Source organism: Mustela nivalis (genome assembly GCF_964662115.1).
Source record: "Mustela nivalis genome assembly, chromosome: 5".
Taxonomy (NCBI): Eukaryota; Metazoa; Chordata; class Mammalia; order Carnivora; family Mustelidae; genus Mustela; species Mustela nivalis.
Genome location: NC_139024.1, coordinates 53200127 through 53226345, shown reverse-complemented (window position 1 = coordinate 53226345; position 26219 = coordinate 53200127). Strand labels below are relative to the sequence as shown.

Genomic DNA, 26219 nt, shown 5'->3' with positions numbered 1-26219 from the left:
TAGTGTGGTGGCGGTAGGGGTGGAGTAGAATTGGCGATTCTAACTAAGAGCTATTAAGAACTTAAAGGGCTTGGTGGTAAACATGGGAGCTAAAATGCATGGAGTGGCGTAAGGGAAAAGAATAGTCCCTAATTGGGATTCCTGGAATAATACTGTACAGGTTCATAGTACTTTATCTGTAACCCAAGGCCAACTGTTTCGGAATTCAAATGTTTTTGAATTTTAGAAAGAAAACATGGTATTTTTATTGTATACTATGTAATATCCCCAGTAAGGTCTGAGGCATCGCCCAGAGGGAACTCTGAACCAGGAGTTAGAAAGCCACAAATACATTTCTGGCCCTCAATCTACCACGGATTGAAGTTTTTGATAATTAATATATTACTTAATTTTCTGAATCTTGCAAAATGAGAGTAATGACTTCCAAGCCTTCTCAGTGGTTTTTCATGAAGATCAAATGATATGATGAATTAGAAAGTAGCCAGTAAAAGCCTCTGCCTTCGGCTCAGGTCATGATCCCAAGGTCCTAGGATCGAGCCCCGCATGGGGCTCTCTGCTTCTCGGGGAGCCTGCTTCCTCCTCTCTCTCTGCCTTCTCTCTCTGCCTGCCTCTCTGCCTACTTGTGATCTCTGTCTGTCAAATAAATAAATAAAATCTTAAAAAAAAAAAAGAAATTAACCAGTAAAACTCAAAATATTCTAAGAAGTTTAGTTATTGCAATATGGTAGATGAGGATCCTGAAAAGGTTATTGTATTTGATCTGAATAAAACTCTTACCAAGGGGGGAAATTTCGAGGTCGGTTAAGACAAAATCAAAGCCACAGTATTACTACTCAATAGAGAAGTTTGGCACGGCATGAATGGTAAGAGACAGATGGCCTAGCATAGCATATCCATTCCTTACATTGCTATGGCAGGTTTTTTTTTAATGTTTGTGTTTCTCACGTGATGAGGAGGAGGCAAAGGGCAGGAACTACGCCCATTCTCTTTGCTTAGTGCCTTGAATAAAGTAGCTATTTTCATAAATAGTTTTATGAATAAATACTTGCTGGACAAGACTTAACTGATAAGGAAATACTTTCTGGTATGAGTATATACATGGATTATGTTTAAGATGATTAAGACTTAAACATGTTCAAAGGTTGAAGGGAAAGATGAGAAGAAAGGTAGGTGGCTGGTTTCCTCAAGATGGGGGTGGGGGATAGCATCTGGAGCCATGGATGAAAATGCTGGTCTTCCTAGTAAGAGACTGTTTGCTGCAAAATGCACCAAACCCAGGAGGTTGTACTATTAAATTCTTAAAACTTCAAGCCCTTTTTTTTTTTTTAAAAGCTTTTATTTATTAATTTGACAGAGAGAAATCACAAGTAGACGGAGAGGCAGCCAGAGAGAGAGAGATAGGGAAGCAGGCTCCCTGCTGAGCAGAGAGCCTGATGTGGGACTCAGTCTCAGGACCCTGAGATCATGACCTGAGCCGAAGGCAGCGGCTTAACCCACTGAACCACGCAGGCGCCCCAAAACTTCAAGCCCTTGATAACAATTACAGAGTGTAGAAGGAAAAAGGTAAACTCCCCAGTTCTTTTTACAAAGCCAGTGTAACATGATAATAAAATATGAGCGTAAAAGATTGCACACCAATCTCACAACAGTTGGTGCAAAAAATGATTAATAAAACTATCAAATGGAAACTACCATTATGTTAACAGAATAATACTGTAATGAAGTAGAATGCAATGTAGAATGTAGAAATGATACATTCATTCATATGTTAGTAGGTGAGAGAGGGTTATGAATATCTTGAAGCGTAAAAAAAAGGGAGATCAACATTTATTTCTAATATTCCTTCATAAAACAGGAATAAATGAGTATACCTAAGATTTGACATATCTCAGACCAGAAGTCTGCATTTTGTTATTAGAAATAAATATTAAATTCCTTTTTAAAAGTCATGAATCAAGAAAAGTCTGGCCAGCATTAACTATTCTATAATATTGTCTTTGGAATACTGCCCAATGTAATCAGACTAAAAAACAAAAAAATTATTGAAAGGGAGAAGGCAAATTTATCTATAGATGACATTGTATGTCTGGAAAAGACGAAAAGAATCTACTTTACTGTGAGTAATGAGATTTCATTATAGCTAGTTATAAAATTTTAAAAATCATTTAAAGTATTTTTTTTTGATCTTTGGAAGTCCATCTATATGGATTAATAAATGGGAATCTTCCTTCTTAAATACTTTTTTTTTTTTTTTTTTTTTGCCTTCTAGGGAATACACAGACTGACTTTAATCTTATCATCTCTAAGTAAATTGCGTGTGTTTTGAATGAGACACTTTCCACGTTAACTTTTTTTTTTTAAGATTTTATTTATTTGAAACAGACAGAACAAGCAGGGAGGAGGGACAGAGGGAGAGAGAGAGAGACACAGACTTCCCCCACTGAGCAGGGAGCCCAATGTGGGGCTCAATCCCAGGACCCAGAGATCGTGACCTGGCTGAAGGCAGATGCTTAACCGCTGAAGGCAGATGCTTAACCGCCTGGGCCACTCAGATGCTCCTCTGTGTTAACTTTTAAACACTGTTTTGAAATAAATTTGTAGCAGTGGATAGTTATTTTTAAGATCTTTTTAAAATTCTTGTTACTTTTGGGGCGCCTGGGTGGCTCAGTGGGTTAAGCCGCTGCCTTCGGCTCAGGTCATGATCTCAGGGTCCTGGGATCGAGTCCCACATCGGGCTCTCTGCTCAGCAGGGAGTCTGCTTCCTCCTCTCTCTCTCTCTGCCTGCCTCTCTGCCTACTTGTGATCTCTCTCTGTCAAATAAATAAATAAAATCTTTAAATAAAAAAAAATAAAATAAAATTCTTGTTACTTTTGATACTTGCTGTGTTACTTGGTAATGCTAGGGAAGGTGTAATCTGATCTTTGAGCCATATTTGGTAAATAATAATTTTGTATAGAACCCACAGTTCTATCAGTGAGAGGAAAATTATTGCCCAAATGTAAGGCTTTTCTTTTCCCTTAAAGCATTTCCTGACTCAAAGACCAAGTTATATCTTGCATGGAAATAGTTTTGTTTTTTAAAAGTATAGCATCTTCCAGATCTATAACTTTTTAACAAAAGTATATGGACAAAGGTATTTTCTCCTTTATTTGTAGGGAAAAGAATTCATGTCTCCTTCTTTACCACTGATTTTGTTTATATCCTTAAAGTAAATTGTTTTATTTTTATTCATCATTAGCTCCTGACTTAGGCTCTCACACATTCCCTTTATAGCTAGCTGTTCTGAAATCAGTTTGATAAGTCAGTTATATCTCTTTTGATGTGATGCGGTTGAGATATTTAAACCTAAAGCTTATCATATAGCTGTTGCTTTAGCTTATATAAAAATGAAACTTAAGTATACCCATATGTTTAGAATAAAAAAATGTTTCATTCTGTAGTAATACAGAAAAATGTATTGAATACTCACTGTATGCCATGTTCTTCTACACTTCAGTTAATCCTCTTGACAGCCCAGTGAGGTAGGGTGTGGTATCCCACTTAATAGAAAAGAAACTTGTTCAGAGTTTTAGTGTGATTCCATCCTGAAACCAGATTTGAACCTGGATCTGTCTCTATAGAATTTTTTCACCAACAACATACCGTCACAAAAGATGGGAAATTTACATTTTCTTAAAAACTGCTTTGATTCTGTTTCACTTTGCTGTGTTGCTGGTCACAAGAAATGCAAGGAGTTCTTTGAATCTTCCTCTTCACTGTGTGTGTGTGTGTGTGTGTGTGTGTGTGTGTGTGTGTGTTTTGTTGTTGTTGGTTTTTTTGCTGTTACAGTTCTCACAGTCTGCCATCATTTGACAGTTGCAGAGCATTCAGTTTATTTTGACTGCTATGACATTTGTTCCTTAGAGAAACTCCTGCAGGTGCCAATTCATCAAGCATAAGGACATTGTTTCCAGGCCCTTGTACAACAGTCTACCATTTTTAGTATCCTACATTTCTGTAACCTTTGTAGTTACAGGGTTTGTTTTTTTTTTCCTATGGACCTAACAAATTTATACCAAAAAAAAAAAAAAAAAAATCAGTCTATTTTGGTAATGGAAAAAAGAGTTTCCAGTGTGGTTACGAACCACATCTTATGAGCTGTTCTTTGCCTCCTACTTTAAGGATTACCAAGTATTTTTAAAAAATTGGAACCTGAAATTCAGTTCATTGCTTGGATGCATTTCTTAAGAAACCTCTGAGAATTGATTGTAGGAAATTAGGGGAGAAGTTAGAAGATGACTGGAAATGAGATAGTGAGAGAAGAGCAAAATGACTGGAAGATGAGGACTTTACGATTTTAATTCTACCACTGAAAGTAGATTTGTTGTTTTTCTCTTTCTGCTATACTCTGTGGTCCCATATTGGACAGTCTGTTGCAAAAAGCCTGTATAGATTTCATATAGGCCACTGTTTGAATATCTGGAACTGGGAGTCTGTAGAGTAGAATTGGGTAAAGTAAGACAATGACTTAACTAATGTAAATAGCATCTTTTGGTAACTTGGAACTTAAGAGATCCTTTTTCCATCTCAGTATTTTATGTGAGACTCACTGGGGACTAACTCACTGCTTTTAGATCTCATAATGTTATCTGGTCACGTTTCTTATTCTGCCTACCCCTAGTTTACTCCAGTTTCTCTTCTGCTTTCAAGGCTCCAGACCCAGTTCCTGGACCTGCCCTGGAAAAGAAGTATCCAGTAGAGATGAGCTCACTGCAGTTACTTAATTAAAAATTTGTAAGCTACAAAAATGGCAATGGGCCAATCAAGAACAGCTACAATTTGAATTTTTCTATTTCCAGGTATGCTAAAGTCCATGGCACCAGTTAAGCTTAGCTTGCGTAACTGCCTTACTATGACAATTATAATAACCAAAACTTTACTTTCAACATCTGTAGTCCTCTTGCTTTCAAGTTTAGTAACATTCCTAACATCTAGATAACATGCAGCTACTCTTGACTTTAACATACCCTTTGCCTGAAGATTTCTAATTTAACTTGTTTGCTAGTAGTAGCAAACTAATACAAAAACAGTTAAAAATAAATTAGAAATGCTATTGAGTTAGGCCCTGTACATGTACAAAAGATACTCTGGTCTTCATTGAAAAGTAAACACAACAAAACTCTTCCATTAAGAGGTTCACATATAGTATAAGTAGCACAGGGAATTAAATAAGTGATCTTAGTTCTCACAACTATTCTATACTACAAACGTCTTCACATAGAATTAATATATTCTTCAGTAATTGGAAATCATAGGATTTCTGAATTGAACCAGATAATGTATTATATAGTACTTTTTAACCTGAAGAATTTTAAATGTAAGTATATAATATTGCTATATTTTTACTTAGTTGTTCAAAATAAATCAGATAAGAAAGTCATAGTAGTTGGAATTGTCCTGGAATATAACAACACAACCAAAAACTGAGGTTTCCTGTTGCCTTAGATATTAATGGAGTAAAAACTACTTATGGTTGGTTAGAGGGCAGAGGGCAATTAGCTTTTTAGGACTTTTATTACTTTTACCCATTTGTATAGATTTAGAAACAGGATTAATCCATAAAAGGTAACTTTATTTACTAAGTGGGCAGATAGCCATACATATCTTTTGTTTTATTTCTTTATTTTTTTCTAAAGATTTATTGGAGGTGGGGAGCCGAAGGACAGAATCTCCAAGCAGACTCCCCACCATGCGTGGACCCAAACAGGGGCTCAGTCCTATGACATTTGAGATTATGACCTAGCCAAAACCAAGAGTTGGACACTTAACCAACTGAGCCACCCAGGCGACCCTCCATATCTTTTGCTTTTAAAGTTCAAGTCAGAGGAATTGAACAGAGGAATTTTATATCCCAACTGTGATTTTGCAAGATGATTCTAATATCCTTAACTTGTGCTTTAAAAATTCTCTCCTCCATTGTTAATGTATAATGAATTTAATGTCAGCCGGTGTATTCAGCATTGGGTCACTGATTATGTCCCACATGATTTGTTTGGTATTGAAAGGATTGTATCTCATGGAATGTTAGGACATTATAAAATTAGGACTGGAAAGGGATCTGCTGTCAGAGTTACTATAGGATCATTACTGCTGTCAGAGGAATTGGAGGGGAGAAAGTGCATTTGAATTTCAAGTCTTACTAGTTATCACTGGGGCTATTGGTAATGATGAGATTTTTCTACATTACCTAAAATGCAATTTTTGTATAAAACACTGTAATAGGCACAGTAGGTATGTGGAAATGAATAAACCTTGCTTTCAGTGATCTTACAGACAAGTAATACCAAAAAATAGGGGTGTGAATTGTGTACTGGAGAGTACCAGAAAGAATCAGCTTTGTGGGGAAGGTAACATTTCTACTGCGCCTTGAAGAACAGATAAAATTCTTTTGAGAGAATGGCAAGAATATTTCTAAGTTGTGGAAATGAAAGTATATAACATGTCCTAGAAATTGTGAGCATTCCAGTGTGCCTAGACAACAGTGTATGGGATAAGATAGAAGATGGATCTATGTCGTGCGTGCTTTCAAATGTCATGTGAAAGAGTTGGGACTTCAGTAGTAGGTAATGGGAATTATTGGAGATTTCTTAGCATTGGCGTACTTAAGTAGGTGAGTCTTTTGAAAAGCTGACTGAGGTAGAATAAGGGTTGACTTGATGAAGTCGGAGTAGGTGGTAGTAATACCTAATTAAAGACAACATTTATTGTTGTATGTACCACACGCTATGTGTGAAGAGTTTTACCTGAAATTTCTCATTTAATCCTCAACACGGGAATGTGAGAGGTAACTGAAATAATACATACTAGGCATTTAGCACAGGACCTGGCCCAAAGTAATGATGAATCATTAATGCTGAATCATGGCGATTATACTGTAAACTCAGAGAAAAGTGTTCTTGTCCACCTTTATGTGTGATAACTTTCTATAAGAATATTGTGTTTATTGAAGAAGTAACATAAACCTCTTTTTCTAATACCCCTTGCCTCTTTCTTTTAAGTTAAACTATCCCATTAGTGAATGAATACTTCAGTTGGACAGCTGCACATTAGTTCACACTGAGTTAGCCTTTCGTTGAAAAAAAGGCGGGTGGGGGGGTACCTGGCTTTTTGTTTTAACAGGACTGAGCATAGAGATAGTCATGCACCTAAACATAAAGCCCATACATAAGATTTAAATCAAAATGTGACTGTAGATCTCCACTGTCAAGCATCCGGAAAAGTGGTAATTGTTGCAGCTTAACTATAGCAGTAACATTTTTAATATAGATAAATTAGCTTTAAGTTATTTGGAAGTATATATAGTTGGCTAAATACAGGTACTTTGAAATTATTCTACTCTTACTCTCCCATCCATGTTCCAGAATGTATTCTGATGGGTCGTCTTCCATCCATGTGTCCCTTTACCTAGCTCCCTCTCCAAAATCATTAGCATGTGTTCTTTTTCTTTTTTAATTAGTTAATTTATTTGGGAAGGCAAGAGAAAGCATGAGTGGGGAGAAGGGGCAGAGGGAGATGGAGAAGCAGGCTCCCTGATGAGCAGGGAGCCTGAGGTTTCGGGACTTAATCCCAGGACCCTGGCATCAGGACCTGAGCCGAAGGCAGACGCTGAATCGACTGAGCCATCAGGCGCCCCAGTTAGTGTGTGTTCTTTCAGAACCTTTCCTATGCATTCATATAACAATAATTTTTAAAATCTATTTTTATGTCTTTTTTTTTCTAACAACAAAGTATACTCTTATAATAGATTCTTTTTTCATTCATTAAAGTCATAAAGGTCTTTCCATTTAATTGTTTGGATGTCTTATTCCACTTTAAAAAAAAACACAAACAGCTGCAGGGTATTATTCCCTCATATTACTATATAATGTACTTATTCATGCCTCGATAGAGGTTGTTTTTAGTAGTACACACTGAGGTGCCTTCCCTCTTGAAATACCTGTGTTTCTCTCTAGATTAGGCGCTTTAATTTATGTAGACAAAGAGCTAGACCACTCATGCTTTATTATTCATGACAGATTGCATTCAGCCCACCTCACAGCTGACGGCAGTAGCACTGGGTGGCGACACCACCATTGGGAGCCGCTGGCACAGAACACTGTTCTGTGTGTCTGTCCATGATTCTCTTCCATTCAGAGGAGCGGTATTAGCAGTTGTCCTCTCTGCTTCATAAGTGGGGAGGATAAAGAGAGGTCATGGATATGTGCTTGTAGAAGTCCAGTATAAATCTGAATTCTACTGGATTGTAATCTTCGCAAAAGCAGGAGCTGTATTTTATTCACCTTTAAATGGTTAGAGCGCATTGTCTGGCATATGGTGGGCAGTATTTGTAGAGTGGGTCCCACACAGGAAGGTGACCAGAAGGTGGTTCAGGCCTATAGAATTTTCTTAGATGTATTTTCTACATTATTAGGAATCTATACAGTTTTCACTGCCACCTTTTCAACCTTATCTTACTTCTCTGCCCCACTCAGCCATAATTCTTAAAATTTATCATGTTTTTTTATGGCCTTTCCCCCAATACAAACAGTTGTCAGGGATATCCCATAAGACCTTTATTATTCCTAATGACTAAATTGAAGCACAGCATTCTTTGTGACGTTTCACCTGCCTTTTCCTTAGTTTCTACATTTTAGGTACTTTTTCCTCTTAACCTTCACTACAGTTTATACACCTGTAAATGGCACAGTGTTTGCTGCTGTCTGAAGGCATGCCCACCACTGGGGCATGGCAGGGCCTGGAACTTCAGAGAGAAATCCTCTGTATTGCGAAAATGAGAGGCCTGTTGTTTTTGCTGACTTGTGGGATGCAGCTCGTATGATGCAGAGGAGGACCCTTCACATCTTGCGTAGTGTGCCTTGCCCTGCTGCTTCAGCCTCATCTTTCATCACACGGTCTCCCTGTGAATCTTTCTCCCTGCACCTCAGTGTTAGTTAGCGACTCTGGCTTCCTGAACTCACCACACTGTTTCACTCCTTTTAACTCTTTCCCTAGGCGACTACCCATGCCTGAAATACTCTTTCCTTCTCACTTACCTGGTGAACACGTCTGATCTTCCAAGGCCCGGCTTAGGTATCCCCTTGTTTAATGAATCCTTTCCTTAAATCCTCCCCTTCCCTCAAAACTGACTGGCCCCTCTTTTGTCTCCCCTGTTCACTGCACTTTATATCTGTAACAACTCAGTTATTACATTTATTTATTGAATGTTTATCTTCCCCTACTAAAATGTGAATTTCTTGAACCTAGGCAAATGTGCTTTTATTAATTTTAATATTTTTGGCACCTACTATAGTGTAGAGTAGTAGCAGGCACTCAACAAAGTTTGAGTAAGCAATATATAGAGAGAGTACATGTGAAAAAATATAAAAATAGATTAGAAAATGGGTTATCATAAATAAAAATATTAGGTAGATATAGTCACTTCTATGTATTTTTACAGTTCAGATTTCCTGTTAGGAAAGTCTGTAGGTTTATGGGTACTTGTAGGATGAGATTTCTGGTTCTTTATTCAATTACATTATACAATTAAAAATATTGAATATTTTCTAAGAGTATTTAAATTGGAGAATTGTGGAATAGATTTATATATAATAAATGTGCTGTTGAAAGTTTCCATACAGTTCTGAGATTTTTTTTGTTTTGTTTTTTTAAAGATTTTATTTATTTGAGAGAGAGAGGCATGAGGGGCTGGGAGAGGAGAGGGGGAAGCAGGCTTCCCACTGAGCAGGGGACCCAATGCAGGACTTGATCCCAGGACCCTGAGACTATGACCTGAGCCAAATGCAGATGCTCAACCGACTGACCCCTGTAGGCACCCCCTGAGATTATTCTTGACCATCTAATAAAAAAATTCATTCACCATAACTATAACAAGACTAATAGCCAACTATATACAACAGTTTCACACTATAATATTTGAAAGATGGGCACATACTAAACAAAATTATTGCATTGTGTTGTATTTTAGAGACTTGATTCAATTTAATATGTTTTACAAATTTCACCTTTGCTCATTTTGAATTCTCTGTAATTTCTTTTTAAGGTTCTGAGTGCTATTACAGTAATGACATGTTTTATTTAAATGCTGTTCTTTACAAATAATTTTTTATATGGTTTCTTCATTAGCAGGCATAGCTGTCTCCATTCACCACAGTTGTATTACCAATCAAGTATAGGTGTATAATTTTAAAATTGCCAGTTTAATTTTTTGTTAGTTATTAAAGCTTTTTGTTAATAAGAGAGCAATAACACCTACCTATTTAAACTATGTGTAACTCATGAACATAATTAACACACAGTCAGTGCTGTAACACACATATACACACACACTCACACACTACATCTAGCATGTGGCCAGAAGTCCACTCTGGGGAAAAGTCAGTTGAGGACCATGACATTTGAAGGAATATGGACAAAGTTATGTGAGATGTACCATAAAAACATGGGACCAAGTAAGTGTTTGGAACTGCGTGGGGATTAGTTGATGAAGCTTCTCCTAACTTTATGTGCGCCTTCATATTAAGATGCCATTTTAGATTAATATTTTAACCAGATTGTTACAATTTTCACATGCCATTGAGTTCATTGGTTCATTACAAATGTTTGTGGTTGATAGAAGATGCTAACTCGTCCTTCCGAGTGCTCTCATTTTCTTTTATCCTCTCTTTTTCCCCTCCTATCCATAATAGGAACTTACTGTCATATCATTTATTTATATCATGTTTTCTTTTAAGGATATTTATACACAGGATGGATTATCCAAAAAGTACAGTAAAAGGGGGCACTGAAAGATAACTTTGTGTATCCCATCTTAGAGCCCTAATATATTGGAAAAAAAATAGTGAGATACGAATTGGAAAATACACCCAAGGTAGTTAGTTATATAATATGTTTTGATGAATTATAACCATTCTGTCTTAGATTTGTTGCGCTTTTCTTGATCCTTAGAAAATGGTAGCACTCACCACAAAACCACAGTACATAAATTGCTAAGTGTGGCTGACTTGCACATTCCTTTAGAAAAGCTTCTAACTGGTAAGCCTTTTAACCATAAGAAATGGCCAGTATTCATGGACTTGAGGCAATGTGTTAAGTGAAAAAATTGGGACATTTTCTTTTTAGGAGGAGGTAGTATGGATCATTACATACTTCAGCCTTTGATGTTTATTTTTTTCCTTTACAAAGTAAATTATTGCAGGGTTATAAAGTTGAGGAATTGATTTTCTGCTAACATAATCCTTTGCTCCTTTCAAGCTTTTAAAATGCTTGAACATGATAGCTAATTTAAAATAGTAACATTTAGATGACTGATTTGGTATGTTTCCGTTACTTTATTTTTGTAAATAACTGGTTGTGTAAAGTGATTCAATATTACAACTGTTTCATGCTAAAATTTATGCTAAAGTTGAATTATAATTATCTTGTTTTGAGGCTTCACTGGTGATAGTATTTGAATTTTAGATTTTCTAATTACATAGCTATAATTCCCACATTTTAACTCTTAGGAAAATGACTTGATATTGTAAATTTGGTGGGGGTAGGGTTTGTTTTGCCTTAGTAAAGTTGTAACATCATGTTCCAAGAATTAAAATTCTAATAATTTGCTGTTAAAATTTTTTTAAATTTTTCATGTTCAGTTAGTGGCATTTGCAAATTCTTTTGAGGTTAAGCAGATGTTAAGTGCACCAACTATTACCTAATTAGCATTTGATGAGATGCTTAGATAATGTATCAGTAAAGTAAAAGGTATTTAAAACAGTGTATGTAATTAGACAGGGAATATATTTCTTTTTTTTTTTTAAGGTTTAATTCTGAAATCATACTGAGGCTGAAAGGTTTCAAAGTTTGCTTTAATTTTAAAAATTATAGCATCTTAAGCAAAATAAGTCAATCAGAGAAAGACAATTATCTGATCTCTCTGATACAAAGAATTTGAGAGACAGGGTCGGGGTCGTTGGTGGGTAGAGAGGGAAAAAATTAAACAAGATGGGGTCGGAAGGGAGACAAACCATAAGAGCCTCTTAATCTCAGGAAACAAACAGGGTTGCTCGGGGGTGGCAAGGGATAGGGTGAGTGGGTTATGGACATTGGGGAGGGTATGTGCTATGGTGAGTGCTGTGAATTGTGTAAGACTGATGATTCACAGACCTATACCCCTGAAACAAATAATACATTATATGTTAATAAAATTAAAAACAATTATAGCATTTTTCAGCTATTCTTCCTGCATATCAATGCTTCTTTCTCTGATGAGGATACTCTTTAAGAATAACTCACTGCATGGTCTGATAATGTCAGCCAATTCACAGAAGACACATAAATTGTAATTAGTTATGAGAAACTACTAACATGATTTTGACAACAAAGAGATAAGTTGAAACATTCTGTCTTCCTAGTAGTCACCCTGGGGAAGTTAGTATTCACAGTTGCTGACGTCAGAGGGGCTTTGCAGCACAGATAGTTCCGTTAAAATTTAACATAGTGTTTCTAAAAATCAAGCAAAAAAATCGTGCTATGCAAATCATGAAAAAAAGCCACAGGGCTTATGGAAAAAGCAGAATTTGGGATGAAACACTCAAAAACTTTATCAGAGAACAATAAAAAAAGATAGGAACCTTAAAAAATGACAGTATAGTTTTACACATGTTAAATGATTATATGTACTCATACACAATATACAAGCAAATATTGTACTTTGAAAAAGTTCTGAAGTTTGCTTGTGGAAGTGAGCATAGATGCGGCAGCTTGTTAATGAAGTGGTCCAAAGAAGGGTTTTCTGAAATCAGAACGAAAGTTGTAACACAAGATGTAGAAAGGTGGGACCATGCGCAGATATGGTGAACTGAGGTGGCTAGCAGATGTTTGAGGTGTGTTCATATTTACATTTTGTGTATTCATACAACTTGTTTCAGCTGAGTGTGGTTTTGTGTTCAGCTAGTGTTTCCTGCTGGCAAAATCACAGCAAAATTCACTTAATGCTCAAATTGTTCCCTGTTGTGTCAGTTGCATTAGAACAAACTTAACAGTTTCAAAACAAGTACTCTAGCAGCACTGACTTAACAGCTCAGGGTAAGGGAAACACTTGTTTGGATAGATAGATTCCACTTTTTATAGTAGTCTTCAGAATCTAGGCATTTTCTGATGCATGGAGTTTACTGGAGCACATATTTACTGAGCGTCTAATATTTGGCATACTCTGTTTAAGTATTTAGATACTCTGTTTAAGTATTTAGGATACAGCAGTGATCAAGATAGTCTTTACATTTGGGACTAAGAGGACTTGCATAAAGAATTTTGTTTGTCATCAGGGGGTGGTTTTATGAAATAAAATCAGATAGATGGAAGAGAAGTCTCACAATGGAGTATACTGGGCAACAGGCTTTTCTCTAACCTTTTAAATTATATACTTTCACAAGATAATTACCTAGGATCCTGTCCCACTCAAGATTCCATTGTTTACAGGAAAAAAAAATCATCTCTTGAGGTTATTAGCCGGAATTAAATTTTGGGATGACGGGACACTAGGATAGTTCATTCACTTAAGTGTCTGCCTTCAGCTCAGATCATGATCCCAGGGTTCTGGGATCAAGTCCCATGTCAGGCTCTCTGCTCAGTGGGGAATCTGCTTCTCCCTCTGCCTGCTGCTCCCCCTGCTTGTACTCTCTCTGTCTGTCTCTTGGAAATTAATTAATGTATTTATTAATTTAATTTTGAGATGGTATATATGTTAAAATGGGAAGATTTCACCTTCTGGTCCATAAGCTAAAGGAGAACCCTAGTGCTAATTGAGAAGTGAATTATAGTTGTATATATTTCATTGTTTCTTTTTGATATTCAACTTGAACTGTATATTCCTTTGTTAGAATAATTACATTTATTCCAATAAAAATCATGTAAGAATGGGGCAAAGATAAAATATGTATATAGTTTTACATAATAATATTAAAACTTTATAGTGTTATTGTATCTCAAGGAAGGTTTTCTGTAATAATGGCCTTTCTCATCTTCTCCTGTAACTACTCCCCACCCCAAACTCCTGCTTCATAATCCCCTTCCTTCCTTCTGTCCCTCCTTTTTTCTAGCCAGACAGATGACTGATTCACTGTCTCCAGAATCTGCCTCTTATTTGGTCGTCTTGCCTCATACTTAAACCTTTATTTTTAATGTGAGTTTAAGTTTAGTTAATATTACAGTTGCATTGGTTTCAGGTGTACAATGTAGTGATTGAGCAGTTCTGTACATTACTCAGTGCTCATCACAGTGCACTCGCTCCCTTCACCTATTTCACCCCACCCCAGCCACTGCCCTTCTGGTAATTACCAGTTTGTTCTGTATCGGTAAGTCTGTTTTTTGGTTTCTCTCCTTTTTTTCTTTGTTCTTTTGTTTCTTAATGAACACATACGAGAGAAATCATTTGGTTTGTCTTTCTCTGACTGACTTATTTCACTTAGTATTATACCGTCCAGATCCGTCCATGTTGTTGCCAATGGCAAGATTTCATTCTTTTTTATATTCTTAAACTTGCTAAGTACCCATGATTCAGAGCCTCCCAGTCTCTCCCTCAGCCCAGAGGGCCCTTTAAACACATACAGCACAGTTTATACCACTCATCTGGCCCTCACGGATGGCCTGGGACTGACTGACTGCTTTCACAGGGAGCCCGAGTTTCCTCGTTACTTGGGTTATTTGTCCATATACCTGGAAAGCAAAGGCTACAGAATTTCAGTCAGCTGTCTCTGTATTCTACAGTTAGGGTAGCCTGCAGCCCTGTTTTCTGCTAAGGTTTTGCTCCTTTGTACTTTGTGAGAATTCATGGTATTTAGAATAAATAATATTACTACCAGTGTATATGTTTTGCTACAGGGCAGGCAGACGCAATGCAATTCACTTTTACTATGTTATCACTAATCCTTGAAGTTCCTTGAGCTCTTCTCTCCATTTTACAACGAATGGTAGTTTAGTGACTTGCACTTACATAAGCTACCTTATTTGTGTACTTACTCTGTGCTCTTTTTAAATATTTTGTATGTATTACTCATTTAATTTCATAATAATATATGAGATAGCTATTCCATCATCACCATTTTATAGACTGAGGCACAGAGAAGTTAAATGATTTGCCCAAGAAGATACTGCAAGTAAGAGGCAGAGTCAATTTCATAAGTAAGTGAGAAAATTATAGAATCCTGGAATTTATACTTAAGCAGCCACCACTATGTGTCAAATACTGTATACTTTATATACATTATCTCATTTATTTATCTCATTAAATGAGACAATGCCCACTAATACAGAATTGAGGTTGAAATATTTAGCAGTGTTATCTCTGCTTTTAACCATTGACATGCTCTTTCACCAGAAAACTTTAGAAACAAATGGCTAAAGCGTAGATTGCTGTTTCTTGAAATTCTGTTCTTTGGGAAATTTTTAAGCCTATCTCAGAGTGGCATTTAATTTATTCACTGATTTCTTTTTTTGGTAAGACTTTAATAGTAAAAGCCAATACTTTGATTGTCAAGCTTAAATTATACAAAGTACATAACTAGCTACTCCTTTTATTTTAAAAGTTGGATCTTGCCATTTTTTCCTTTCATATTAAAAGTTTGCTCCTTGGGCGCCTGGGTGGCTCAGTGGGTTAAGCCGCTGCCTTCGACTCAGGTCATGATCTCAGGGTCCTGGGATCGAGTCCCACATCGGGCTCTCTGCTCAGCAGGGAGCCTGCTTCCCTCTCTCTCTCTCTCTCTCTCTGCCTGCCTCTCCATCTACTTGTGATTTCTCTCTGTCAATAAATAAATAAAATCTTAAAAAAAAAAAAAAGTTTGCTCCTTCATTTACTTTGTATGGTACCTTCTGGTCAGCAGCAGTCTTTGATATACTTTTACATATCTCCATACTCATTGTTTTAGGGTTTTTTTGTTTTGTTTTGTTTTTTATCTTATCTAGGCAGTTTGCTTGCGAAAGTAACATGTCTCATCTAAATCTGTAACTTAGTAGAATGGTAGTGTCTCCCCTTTACAACCCTTCACGTATTTCATGCCTCTTTTCCTCATGTCCTGTAGAGTGAGAATTGCAAAGGCTTTGTTCATTGTACTTGATGGAAAACTAGCTTTTGATCAGATATGATTAATATTCTACAGTTTTTTAATTAAGAACATTCAAACTTTTCTTCCCCAAATGCTAGTATAGGAAAGCACTTTGGAGATAGATCTCATCCCCCATAACAGACCAAGTGACTAGGCTAACAGTATTTACCAAAAAAAAAAAAAAAAAAAAAAAAAAAGGAAATATAAGCACTGAATACAGGTTTAAGCAAAAATTCTGAAATGAGTAATTGGGCCGATGGGCATAGGAATTGAGAAGCATGGTGTATGTGTATATTCGGGAACTGAATTACAATGCTAAATCTTCATTTTCCACAGTAGGAAATCCATAGATAATGTGTGAAGTTGGGAAAATCAAGAAATAACCCCATAATCACTTTGTGTAAGAATGTGGAGAAAAAGCCCAGTGTTGACAGTGGTTACTCGATAGAATAAGAGTAGAAAGACATGAGGTAGGGAAGTTGCTGGTTTCCCTGGTAAGTTTTGTAGTACTCTTTTGGCTCTTAAACTGTGTACATGGTTTTGTTTTTACAATTTTATTTAAAATTTTCAATATAAGATATGTCTTATATATATATATATGTTAAAATATTTCCTGGACAAATAAATAGTAAGATTTTTTAAAATCATTTTTTTGTATCTACTGTTCAGGTTTTTATGCTGGAAGGAATGTTGGCCTTTAAGGAAAAATTAATAATGATTGTATAATGTTTTATACATAATATAACCAAGAATCTTTTTCTTCAGGTGTTCTTAAGTTATATGTTAGGATTATCTACACTCAGGTTTTAATTTAATGCCAGCACCGGAGATACCTCTCTCGTGTTTCTCTGTAGCCCAGACTTGCTCTCTGAGCCCTAGACCCATCGATCTCTACTCGTTCTGTGTTATATCTCTTTGGGTATTTTAAGTTGCCCGAGACTTAACATGTTCAACACCAAACCTGTAATCTACCCTTTGTTTTCTTGGTCCTCTTCTATCATTCATAGATCAGAAACTGACCTTGACACCTACTTCTTCACCCCAATGTTTAATTCATCAACAAGTTCTATTAATTTTATTTCCTAAATATCCCTTCAGTTTTTCCTTCTCAGCCTCCACTGCTGTTTCTGCAGGGACAAGCTATTAGCATTTCCTGGCTAGCCTCCAGCAGTGGTTTGCCAATGGGGCTTCTATATTTTACCCTTTTCTCTATTCTATAGCCATTCTTCATACATACATGATTTCTTGATCAGGTCTCCCTCCCTGTCTCTGAGCTTAAATCTTCAGTGGCTTCCCATTACTCTGAAGATAATAAGACTTCCAAATTTTAATGGCCTCTAAGGCACATCAGGACTAGGGCCATACATTTTTCTTGCTCTCCGCTCTCTGTAGTTTTTCCTCATGTACATTGCTCCTTTTCAGTCTCTTTTTGAATATGAAAGAGGTGGAACAAATATGGTAGCAACAACCTAGACTGATAACAGGAGGCAGATAGAAGGTAAAATAGTGCACCAGTTCAAATAACTATCTGAATTATAAACCTGTGTCTGTGTGCCTATAATCCAGGAATTTCTTTGACCTGGAGAGCCAGGGCACAGACTACTACTTGTATCTTCAGCACAGTATCTGCTTCATTCTGGGCACTCCTTAAGTGTAATTAAGATAATTAGAGAATGATTGCCCAGTTTTAAACATTCTTTGGATCTCATTCCCTCATAAATGCCCGAATTTTGATCAGATCTGTAAGTCCTGTTGCTTTTCTCTTTGTTGTTTTTTTAATTGGGGACCATGGTCTCTTCTTGTGGGTACAGTTAAAAAGTTAGCCATGCTGCCTACTCTTAGAGTCCTGGAAAAAATCACTGTGACAAGTGATGGTGAATGTGAAGACTTGCTAACTATCATGGCTTGAGGTGTCGGTGAGCCCTGTTCTCATACTTGGCTCTCTGCACACTCGTGATAATAATTGAGGGGTCAGAAATAAATTGTTCACATATTCTTTAAGAAAGGAAAGAATAAGGCACATTTTATAAGGCTTTCCAGTATATTTACTGTTAGATTCTGTAGTACTGTATATTTTCTGTTACAATATAGAATCCTTAAGAAATTAATCATCCTAGATCATTTGAGGTGGTGACAGTTTGGTGCCAAATTTTTGCACTAGAAACATTTCTAGAAAGTATGGTTTCTTTATTTTCTCAAAAGACAGTCATGTTGCATCTTAACCATGGAAAATATATTTCCATTTATTATTAGAAATAATTTTCCAGATTGTTATATTGCATGACTTTCCTTTTAAAATTAAATACCACCTGTTGTTTGTTTCAGTAATGAATTTAGTTTTTAAATTTATTTACTCACCACAAAGACTACATTAAAAACCGTTAATCTTGCCTTGTCCTTAAAGTTTACTCTTGCTGGATATAGAATGTGGGTTGGTGTTTTTTCTTTCAGCACTTATATGACGTCATTTGACTGTCTCCTGGCCTCCAAGTTTCTGATGACAAGTCGACATCACCGGAATTACTCTTCCCCTCTCTGTCATTTCTTTTGCCGCTTTCAACATTTTTCCTTGATTTTCAGCAGTTGGACAGTTATGCCTTTGTGTGGTTTTTTTGGGCTTTTCCTGTTTAAGGTTTGAGTCTAACCTGTTCAGGCTTTGATATTCTTGAGTAGGATCTTCTTTTTGTTTGTTTTTGTGTTGTTGTTGTTGTTGATTCAAACAGGCTCTGGTCGGTTTTATAAAACATTTTGCATGATTTACTTTTCACCAGTGTGTTCTAACATGCTTCTAGTGATATCAGAATCCCCTGGATCAGTGGTAACCAGTCCATACTTGGCAAAATTTTCCAAATGCTAGGCCCAATACAGTACTGTTTCCACTGTAGTGACAGACACCGTTTTTGGCCTGTGTGGCATAATACTGTTTCAGATTTCCTCAAAGCTGGGCAGTTGTTGGAGAGGGTGACCAGTTTTTCTTGGCCTTGTCTGATCATCTTTACAGTCTGCTCCTGCCCCCGCAAGCACTTTCCACTTTTCATGAGGAGTTAGAGCCTAGAGTTGATCTGGAGCCTAGAATTGATGGACTCCGGCAACTTTTTTTTGTTGTCTTTGTAGCCACCATCTTCTGCCTTATGTGTGAGATGACCCCCCAACCAAAAACAGCCACCAGGGTGTCTGGGGAGGTGATTAAGATCTTCCTGATCTGTAAGTTTATATCTTTTACTAACTTGGGGAAATTTTTAGCCAGTATTTCTTCAAATAGTTCTTTTCTACCCCATTATCTCTCCCCTATCCTTCTGGATATCCGGTTACATGTACCTTACACTTTGTGATGTTTTCCCATAGGTCCCTGAGATTCTCTTCTTCCCCTACCCACCCTACCGCCAGCCCTTTTTTTCCCCCCACAATCCTTCAGTTTGGGACAATTTCTTTTGCTTTGTCTTGAAGTTCACTGACTATTCTGTCATTTCCAGTATGTGGTTAAATCCATCCAGTGAATTTTTTATCTCAGACATTGAGTTTGGTTCTCTCTCTCTCTCTCTTTTTTTTTTTTTAAATACAGTTTCTGATTTGGGGGTTGTGTTTTTGTGTGTGTGTGTGTGTTTTTTTTTCCTTTAACTGAGATCCAAGCATATTTGCCCTCATATCTTTAAGCATAGTAAGAGCAGCTGCTTTAGAATCCTTATGTGCTAATAATTCTAGTGTCTTGGTTGTTTTGGGCTTGGTCTCCCTGGGTTGCCTACTTTCTTAAGTATGGGTCAGTTTTTCCTGTTCTTTACGTGTTTTTATGAAAATGATGTATAAAGACGCTAGGTTCTATTGTGTTCGTCCAGTTGTGAGTATTGATGTTTGGTTGGTTTGCTTGCTTGCTTGCATTAGTAGGCAATTAACTTTGCTGAACTCCCAACTAGAGACTCTGAAATCTCAGTTATTTTAGCTTTGGCCAGGCTGCTTGGATCCCACATGTGTGTAGTTTGTGGATCAGAGATGTGTGCAGAATTTATACACAGGATTGGGTGCTCCTCTCTTTCTGTGATTTACTTACTAGGTTTTCAGCTGTTGTGGTTATGCCAGAGTCTATCCTTTGGTTCATTAAACAAGTAGGCCTGTAGGTTTTCTGTCTAGGTTTCAGCTACCCAAACAAGCTGGGACCAGTTCTCTGGCTCAATTCCTTTAAAAAAGGGAAAATCACCCCATGCTGTTACCTTCAAAATACTGACTTCCTTCTCCCCACCATCCTTCTATAGTTATTGATGCTTTTTGCCTTCAAGTAGTAGTTTTTATACTTTGTTTAGTGTTTATAGTTGTTTATGAAAGAGTTGATCTAGTAGGAGCTACTGACCATTACAGGAAGTGGAATCACTAAAATACAGTTGTACATTTGAACAATTTTCCTGTTTGTGCACTTGATGGTTTTTATAAGAAAAGCAGGTTTGATTAAGAGTTTTTCAAAGAATCTTGGAAATGTATATTTTAATAATGGAATCAGTCAAAAGTTATATTCATGATTCATCCTCTTTTAATAAAGGTGGTCTAACTCAATTAGAATAAAAATTTATTTGCCTCTCCTCAAATTGTGTAAAAATTTCCAAATCTAGATCATTTTAAATGTGTTTAATCTTTTAAATGTGTTTTAAAAGAAGTAAAATAATATGAAAAAACTATACAGTAAAACCTTCTTTCATTCAACGAATGTTGCATTTGATCTGCATCCTGAGGATGTAGCAGTGAACTTGAAAGTTCTTAATCCTGTGGAGTTAACGTTGTGGGAACAGATAGGTAATGAATAAATACATATCAGGTATTGACAAATGCTATGAAGAAAAGCAGGGTGTGAGGATGTGATGGGGCAGGGTGGGAGACAGTTGTGGCATTATTTTGGAGAGGTGGGTCAAAGAAACGGTTTCTGAGAAAAGTGACATTTGATCAGAGATGGTAATGAAGTAGTAGAGGGACCGTGCTAGTGTCTCTGAGGGTAAAATGTTCCAGGTAGAGGGCGCAGCAAGTACAAAATTCCTGAGGGAAGAAAGAATGGCTTTTTTGAGAACTAACCAGAATTGAGGGAACCGGGAGATTGATAGAAGTGAAGTCTGAGTGGTGGGAGTTAGCTGGGGGCCTTGTGTTGGAGGATCTCGAGCAAGGGATTTTGCCCTGATTTACTTTTCACAGAGATCACTTCGCTCAATAGAGTGAGGGGCAGGGGTAGAGCAGAAAGTGAAGGCAGGGAGGAAACCAGTTAAGGGACCTTTGCTGTGGCAGTCTAGGCGGTCTCGGTGACTTATAGGGGGCTCAGACGAGAGCAGACGGAAAGTGGTCCCATTCGAAATACTGTTTACAGATAAAACCAACAAGACTTGATACGAGATTAGATATGGGATATGAAAGAAGGATCACCTGGATATATTATGGCACCATTTACTGGGATGAAAAAGACTGGAAGGATTGGTTGGATGGGGAGAGTTAAGAGTTTAGTTTTGGGCTTACTCAGAAAAGTGAGTTTTAGATGTCCAGTAAGAGACATGAGGCAGGTATCTAACTGGCTCTATTAGTGTGGAACTCAAGGGAGAGCAAAAATAAATAAATTTTTTAATTTATTATTTATTTATTTATTAAATCAGAAATAAATTAGCTAAGCCTCTGTGTAAAGCAGTGTATTTGGATGAGATTACCCTGCAGAGGAATATCAGTATCGTTGAAAAGAAACCCTAGATCTGAATTCCATTGTCTGCCAACATTAGATGTCCAGAAAAGGAAGAAGATCTGACAAAACTGAGAAGGAGCTGGCAGTGGGTAGGAGAAACACCAGAAGAGTATAACTCTCGCAAGCCAAGTGAAGCCCTTGTTTAAAGAGGGATTGGTTGACTGAGTCCTAAGCTGGATGAGGAGGACTGCTGGTTCGGTCTGATAGCTGAAGTTCTCCCCCAGCTTTGATAAGTATAGTTTTGGTGGCGAAAAAACTGGGAAAGCCTGTTTGGGGTTCAAAGGTTTCAAAGAGATTAGAAGGGAGGAAAGGAAGATACACGTATAAACATTCCTTTCAAGTAGTTTTCCCCTAGAAGAAGGAAAGGGCAGAGAAATGAGCTGATAGCTGAAGGGAAGTCCAGGATGGCCTTTTCAGGTTGAGCAATACTGTTCATCACACTTTAATTTACTTCTAAGTATCATTTACTAATTTTCAGTATTTCTCTTTTCTTCTGTAACCCACTATAGCTTTTACTTATGAAACGTCACATAGACAAAAGAATTAAGGAATTTAATTAAATAATAAAAAGCTGAAAGGCTTTTTACTATGTATATCTAAATGAGCTTATATTCTATTGAGGACTCAGGAGTTCTTCCATAACTAAATTTAATAAAAAATACTTTAATATCTACTGTTCCACTGAACGCTGAACACCTACACAGTGCTAGCTACGCAAAAAGGGACAAAAGAGACCTGATGCCTATATTCGTGGGGCTTAAGGGTCTGTATTTTTTTTTAAGCTTATGTTAAAAGAGAAAATTAAAAGAGAAATACTACAGATAAGAAATCTGTTTTAGAGAGATGGTCTTGTTTGTTAAGTTTATCATAAACTGAAATGATTAAGAAAATAGCATGATATTTAAATATTTTAATATGTTATTTAGGTTAAATATACTTACATATTATTTATATCCCAAAGAGTTTTTCAAGATTAAGCATGATTTGCATTAAGAATAAAAACAAGGTAGGTAGGTCTTGGCTTTGGCCACACATGAGAATTACTTGGGGAAGTTTTAAAAATCCCTATGCCCAGGCTACTCCCCACCAGTTAAATCAGGACCTTTGGGGTTGAGGCTCAAGCATTAGTATTTTTTAAATACTAATTTTATTAGAAATGGAGTAAAATTCTACTAACTCATTGCACATTTAAGGATTAAATATATCTGAAAATTAAGATATCAAACATACTGGGTTATAGATCATTTTTAGACAAAGCATGCAAAGTCGTTTGTAGAATCAGACTTTATCAGGATCCAAACTTTAAAAATAATAGGTAGAGTAAATAAGATTATGCACCTTAGGCTGTCCTCAGATTATTAAGAAAAATGCTAGGGAAGTTACTCATTTTCCCCTTTTAGAAGAATGAGGGAAGACATCCTTGACAATAGTTTCTTAAAAGCTTTTGGAACAGCCATCATAAAGCATACAAATAGATAGGAATTAGTCTAAAAGTTTTCCAGCAAGAGTTACAAATTGAAAAGACAATACAACTATATGGAAAGCATTATAGGACTGAATAATATTTTGATAACTTATATTAAATGTTCGGTACTAAAGCACGTACCCTATGTATCGAAATTTTAAATCCACAACAGTATTCATTCTCTAATCAGTTGTCATTAAAATTTTTTTTCTTTCTTTCACAGAAAATGCTTGGACAGAAGAGATGAGTACTATTTCCACTAAGGCCTAGAATTGCCTACTGTACAAATAGTCCTGATCAGGCAATATACGAATGGCCCAAGGAAGCCACCAAATTGATTTTCAGGTTTTAAATGACCTGCGACAAAAATTCCCTGAAGTACCTGAAGTTGTTGTATCCAGGTGCATGTTACAGGTCAGTGTGCATTGATTTCTGAACTCATTCATACAAACCTGGGTGGTTGTTTTTTTAACATTAGAAGAAAGCTCTTACCTCTTGTTGGCATTAGTGTGCTGTGATGAAAAGAAACAAACTTTGGTATCTGATCGTCAGGTGGTCTTTAATAGGTGTTTCAGCTCTGGCATACAGATGATACCTACCTTGTAAAGTAGGCGTGAGGACTAAACTGGAGCCCCGTAGAAAGCATTGGTATGTGGTCCGTACTTACTGTGAGCTTGCTTCACTCTCCCCCTGCCCCCAACACCCCACCTGTTTTGGCAAATGTTTTTAATTCCACATCTCCATATAAAAGTGAGAAAGTCATTAAATAAGGAGTCAGGAAACATGGGTTCTAATCCCAGATGAGCACCCCAAGCCAATCTTGTAAGTAATATGCCTTCTTTATCCTCTAGTTTGCTTGTCTGTAAAGCAAAGGAATTGGACTTCAACAATGCCTCAGGTCAAAAATATATAAAAACAAAACAAGCTTTTATATATTTTTAATTTGAACTGTAGGCTTTCTAATTAATATCACTAACCATGTAATAAATTTTACATTTTTCTTGTATGTACAATTTTAGAAATCCATAATTCTAAATATTTAGTGATAGTTGTGTCTTCTCATTTGATAAACTAGAAATCTTTCAGCTTGTTAAAAATAGAGCTATAAAAAATAATTTTGGCTCAGATGTATTTACTTGACAAATTATTTTTAAAGGTTGATGTTGCATGAAATTTTTAAAGGCTCAACATCTGTATTTGATGCCAAGTGACTACATTTTGTTCATACCCTCATCAGCTTTTATCTGTACATTTAATTATTTGCCTTTAGTCTGATCCAGTTTTGGTCTCTCCAGTCCATCCACCTCACTTCTGACAAAGTGTCTTTCTAAATGCAGGTTTTGTCATGTATTTATCTGCTTAAAAACCTCATGATTGTTTCCCATACCTTTCAGAATAAAGTTCATATGTCGTGACTAGGGTGTACTAGGTCTGTGATCTGGAATCCTACCTTTTTCTGCAGCCTGCTGTCTTGCCTCGTCCTTCCTCTTCACACCCCATGCTGCAGACATCTTCAACTGATTGGAATTCTCTGAACACGCCTGGCTTTTTCTATAGTATAGTGTTTAAGAGCATATGTTTTGATAATATATAATAATACTGTATTGTGTCCTTGAAATTCACAAAAAGTGGATCTTAAGTATTCTCACCATCACTGAAAAAACACATGGGGGTGGGGGAAGACTGAAGTGGTGGGTGCTTTGAGTAACTTGATTGTGGTGATCATTTCACACTGTAGAAGTATATTAAATCATATTATATTTACTTGTAAAAAAATCACATGTACAGCCTAAATATGTACCATTTTTATTTCTCAATCATACCTAGTAAAATTGGGGAGAAATAAATAAGTAAAAATAAAATTTAAAAGTAAATAGTAAGTAAATAGTGTATGTTTTGGTGATAAGCAGACTTGTGTTCAAGTTTTAACAGTTACTAACAGTAATTTAATTACCCTCTCTACCCTCATTTTCCTCACCTGTGTAGTTGGAATAAAAAAACTCCATAGTGAATTAAATATGATGATGGCAGGTAAAACAACTGGTAGGATACCTGATTCATGAGTGCTCAATAAATGTTAGCAGCCATTACTAGTAATAATAATAGTAGTAGAAGACCTATAGTAATATTTGGTGAATGAATCAGTAGTCCACATTAGTTGATATAGTTAGTATGTAAAAGAAAAAAATGAAAAGTTTGGGAAAAAAAGTAGTAAGAGTAGAGTCAGAAGTTAAAGTATGCAGAGGAGCAGAGATGATGTGGGAGGAGGGTTGGGGGAAGAGGTGTTTCCCTGTAGAACCCAGGTACCTCTTTCTAACCTTTCTAACTTTTAATGTTATAATAAAATAACATTATACCGAGAGAGTTCAGTGAGTCATTGAAAAATAGAAAAATAATATAGGTTCTTCAATAAAATGTTATGACTTGATACGAAAGAACTGCCCAGAACACAGCTGTAGAGATTTTGAAGAACCTTAACTGGGAGCATTTTGTAGAATTATTGAAAATATTTTCAAAAAAATAGAGAATGCTACGGTATGGCTTTCAGGGTGTATTAAAACAGAATGCAGGATAGTATAAAGGAGGATGGGGTGTGCCTGGGTGACTCAGTCAGTTAAGGGTCTACGTTCGCCTCAGGTCCCGATCCCAGGGTCCTGGGATCAAGACTCACAAGGGGCTCCCTGCTCAGTGAGGAGTCTGCTTCTCCCTCTCCCTCTGCACAGCCCCTTGCGTGTGCACACGCACACAGGCTCTCTCTCTCTCTCTTTGAAATAAAATCTTTTAAAAATAAAAATAAATGAGAATAGGGGAATATATAGACACACATATATTTGCCCTTGTTTCCATAAAGAAATACTGGAAGGATTAAAAACAGAATTAATAAAAGATAGTCACCCATAGTGAGCAAGAGGGAACAGGCCAGATGGGGATGGA

General features: G+C 36.6%; 1 protein-coding gene and 1 long non-coding RNA gene across 10 annotated transcripts in view; one reads left to right on the top strand and one right to left on the bottom strand.

The window, feature by feature from the left end:
* TAB2 (TGF-beta activated kinase 1 (MAP3K7) binding protein 2) overlaps nt 1-26219 on the top strand; it is a 92443-nt gene that overhangs the window by 21528 nt on the left and 44696 nt on the right. For 5 of the 9 annotated variants that reach the window (XM_082730313.1, XM_082730314.1, XM_082730311.1 and 2 more), the window contains 2 exons: nt 4691-4839; nt 23509-23699. The exons of 1 other annotated variant lie outside the window; for it this stretch is intronic. In XM_082730313.1, coding sequence (XP_082586439.1) covers nt 23598-23699 — 102 coding nt within the window. In that variant the 5' untranslated portion in view covers nt 4691-4839; nt 23509-23597. The remainder of the gene's footprint in view (nt 1-4690; nt 4840-23508; nt 23700-26219) is intronic. 3 more of the 9 variants (XM_082730318.1, XM_082730312.1, XM_082730317.1) reach the window with 1 other exon arrangement.
* Nucleotides 1315-4076, bottom strand: LOC309864643. Its single transcript, XR_014311660.1, has 2 exons — nt 2870-4076; nt 1315-2643 (listed from the first exon to the last, which is right to left on the bottom strand). It is a non-coding gene; the product is annotated as an uncharacterized lncRNA (long non-coding RNA).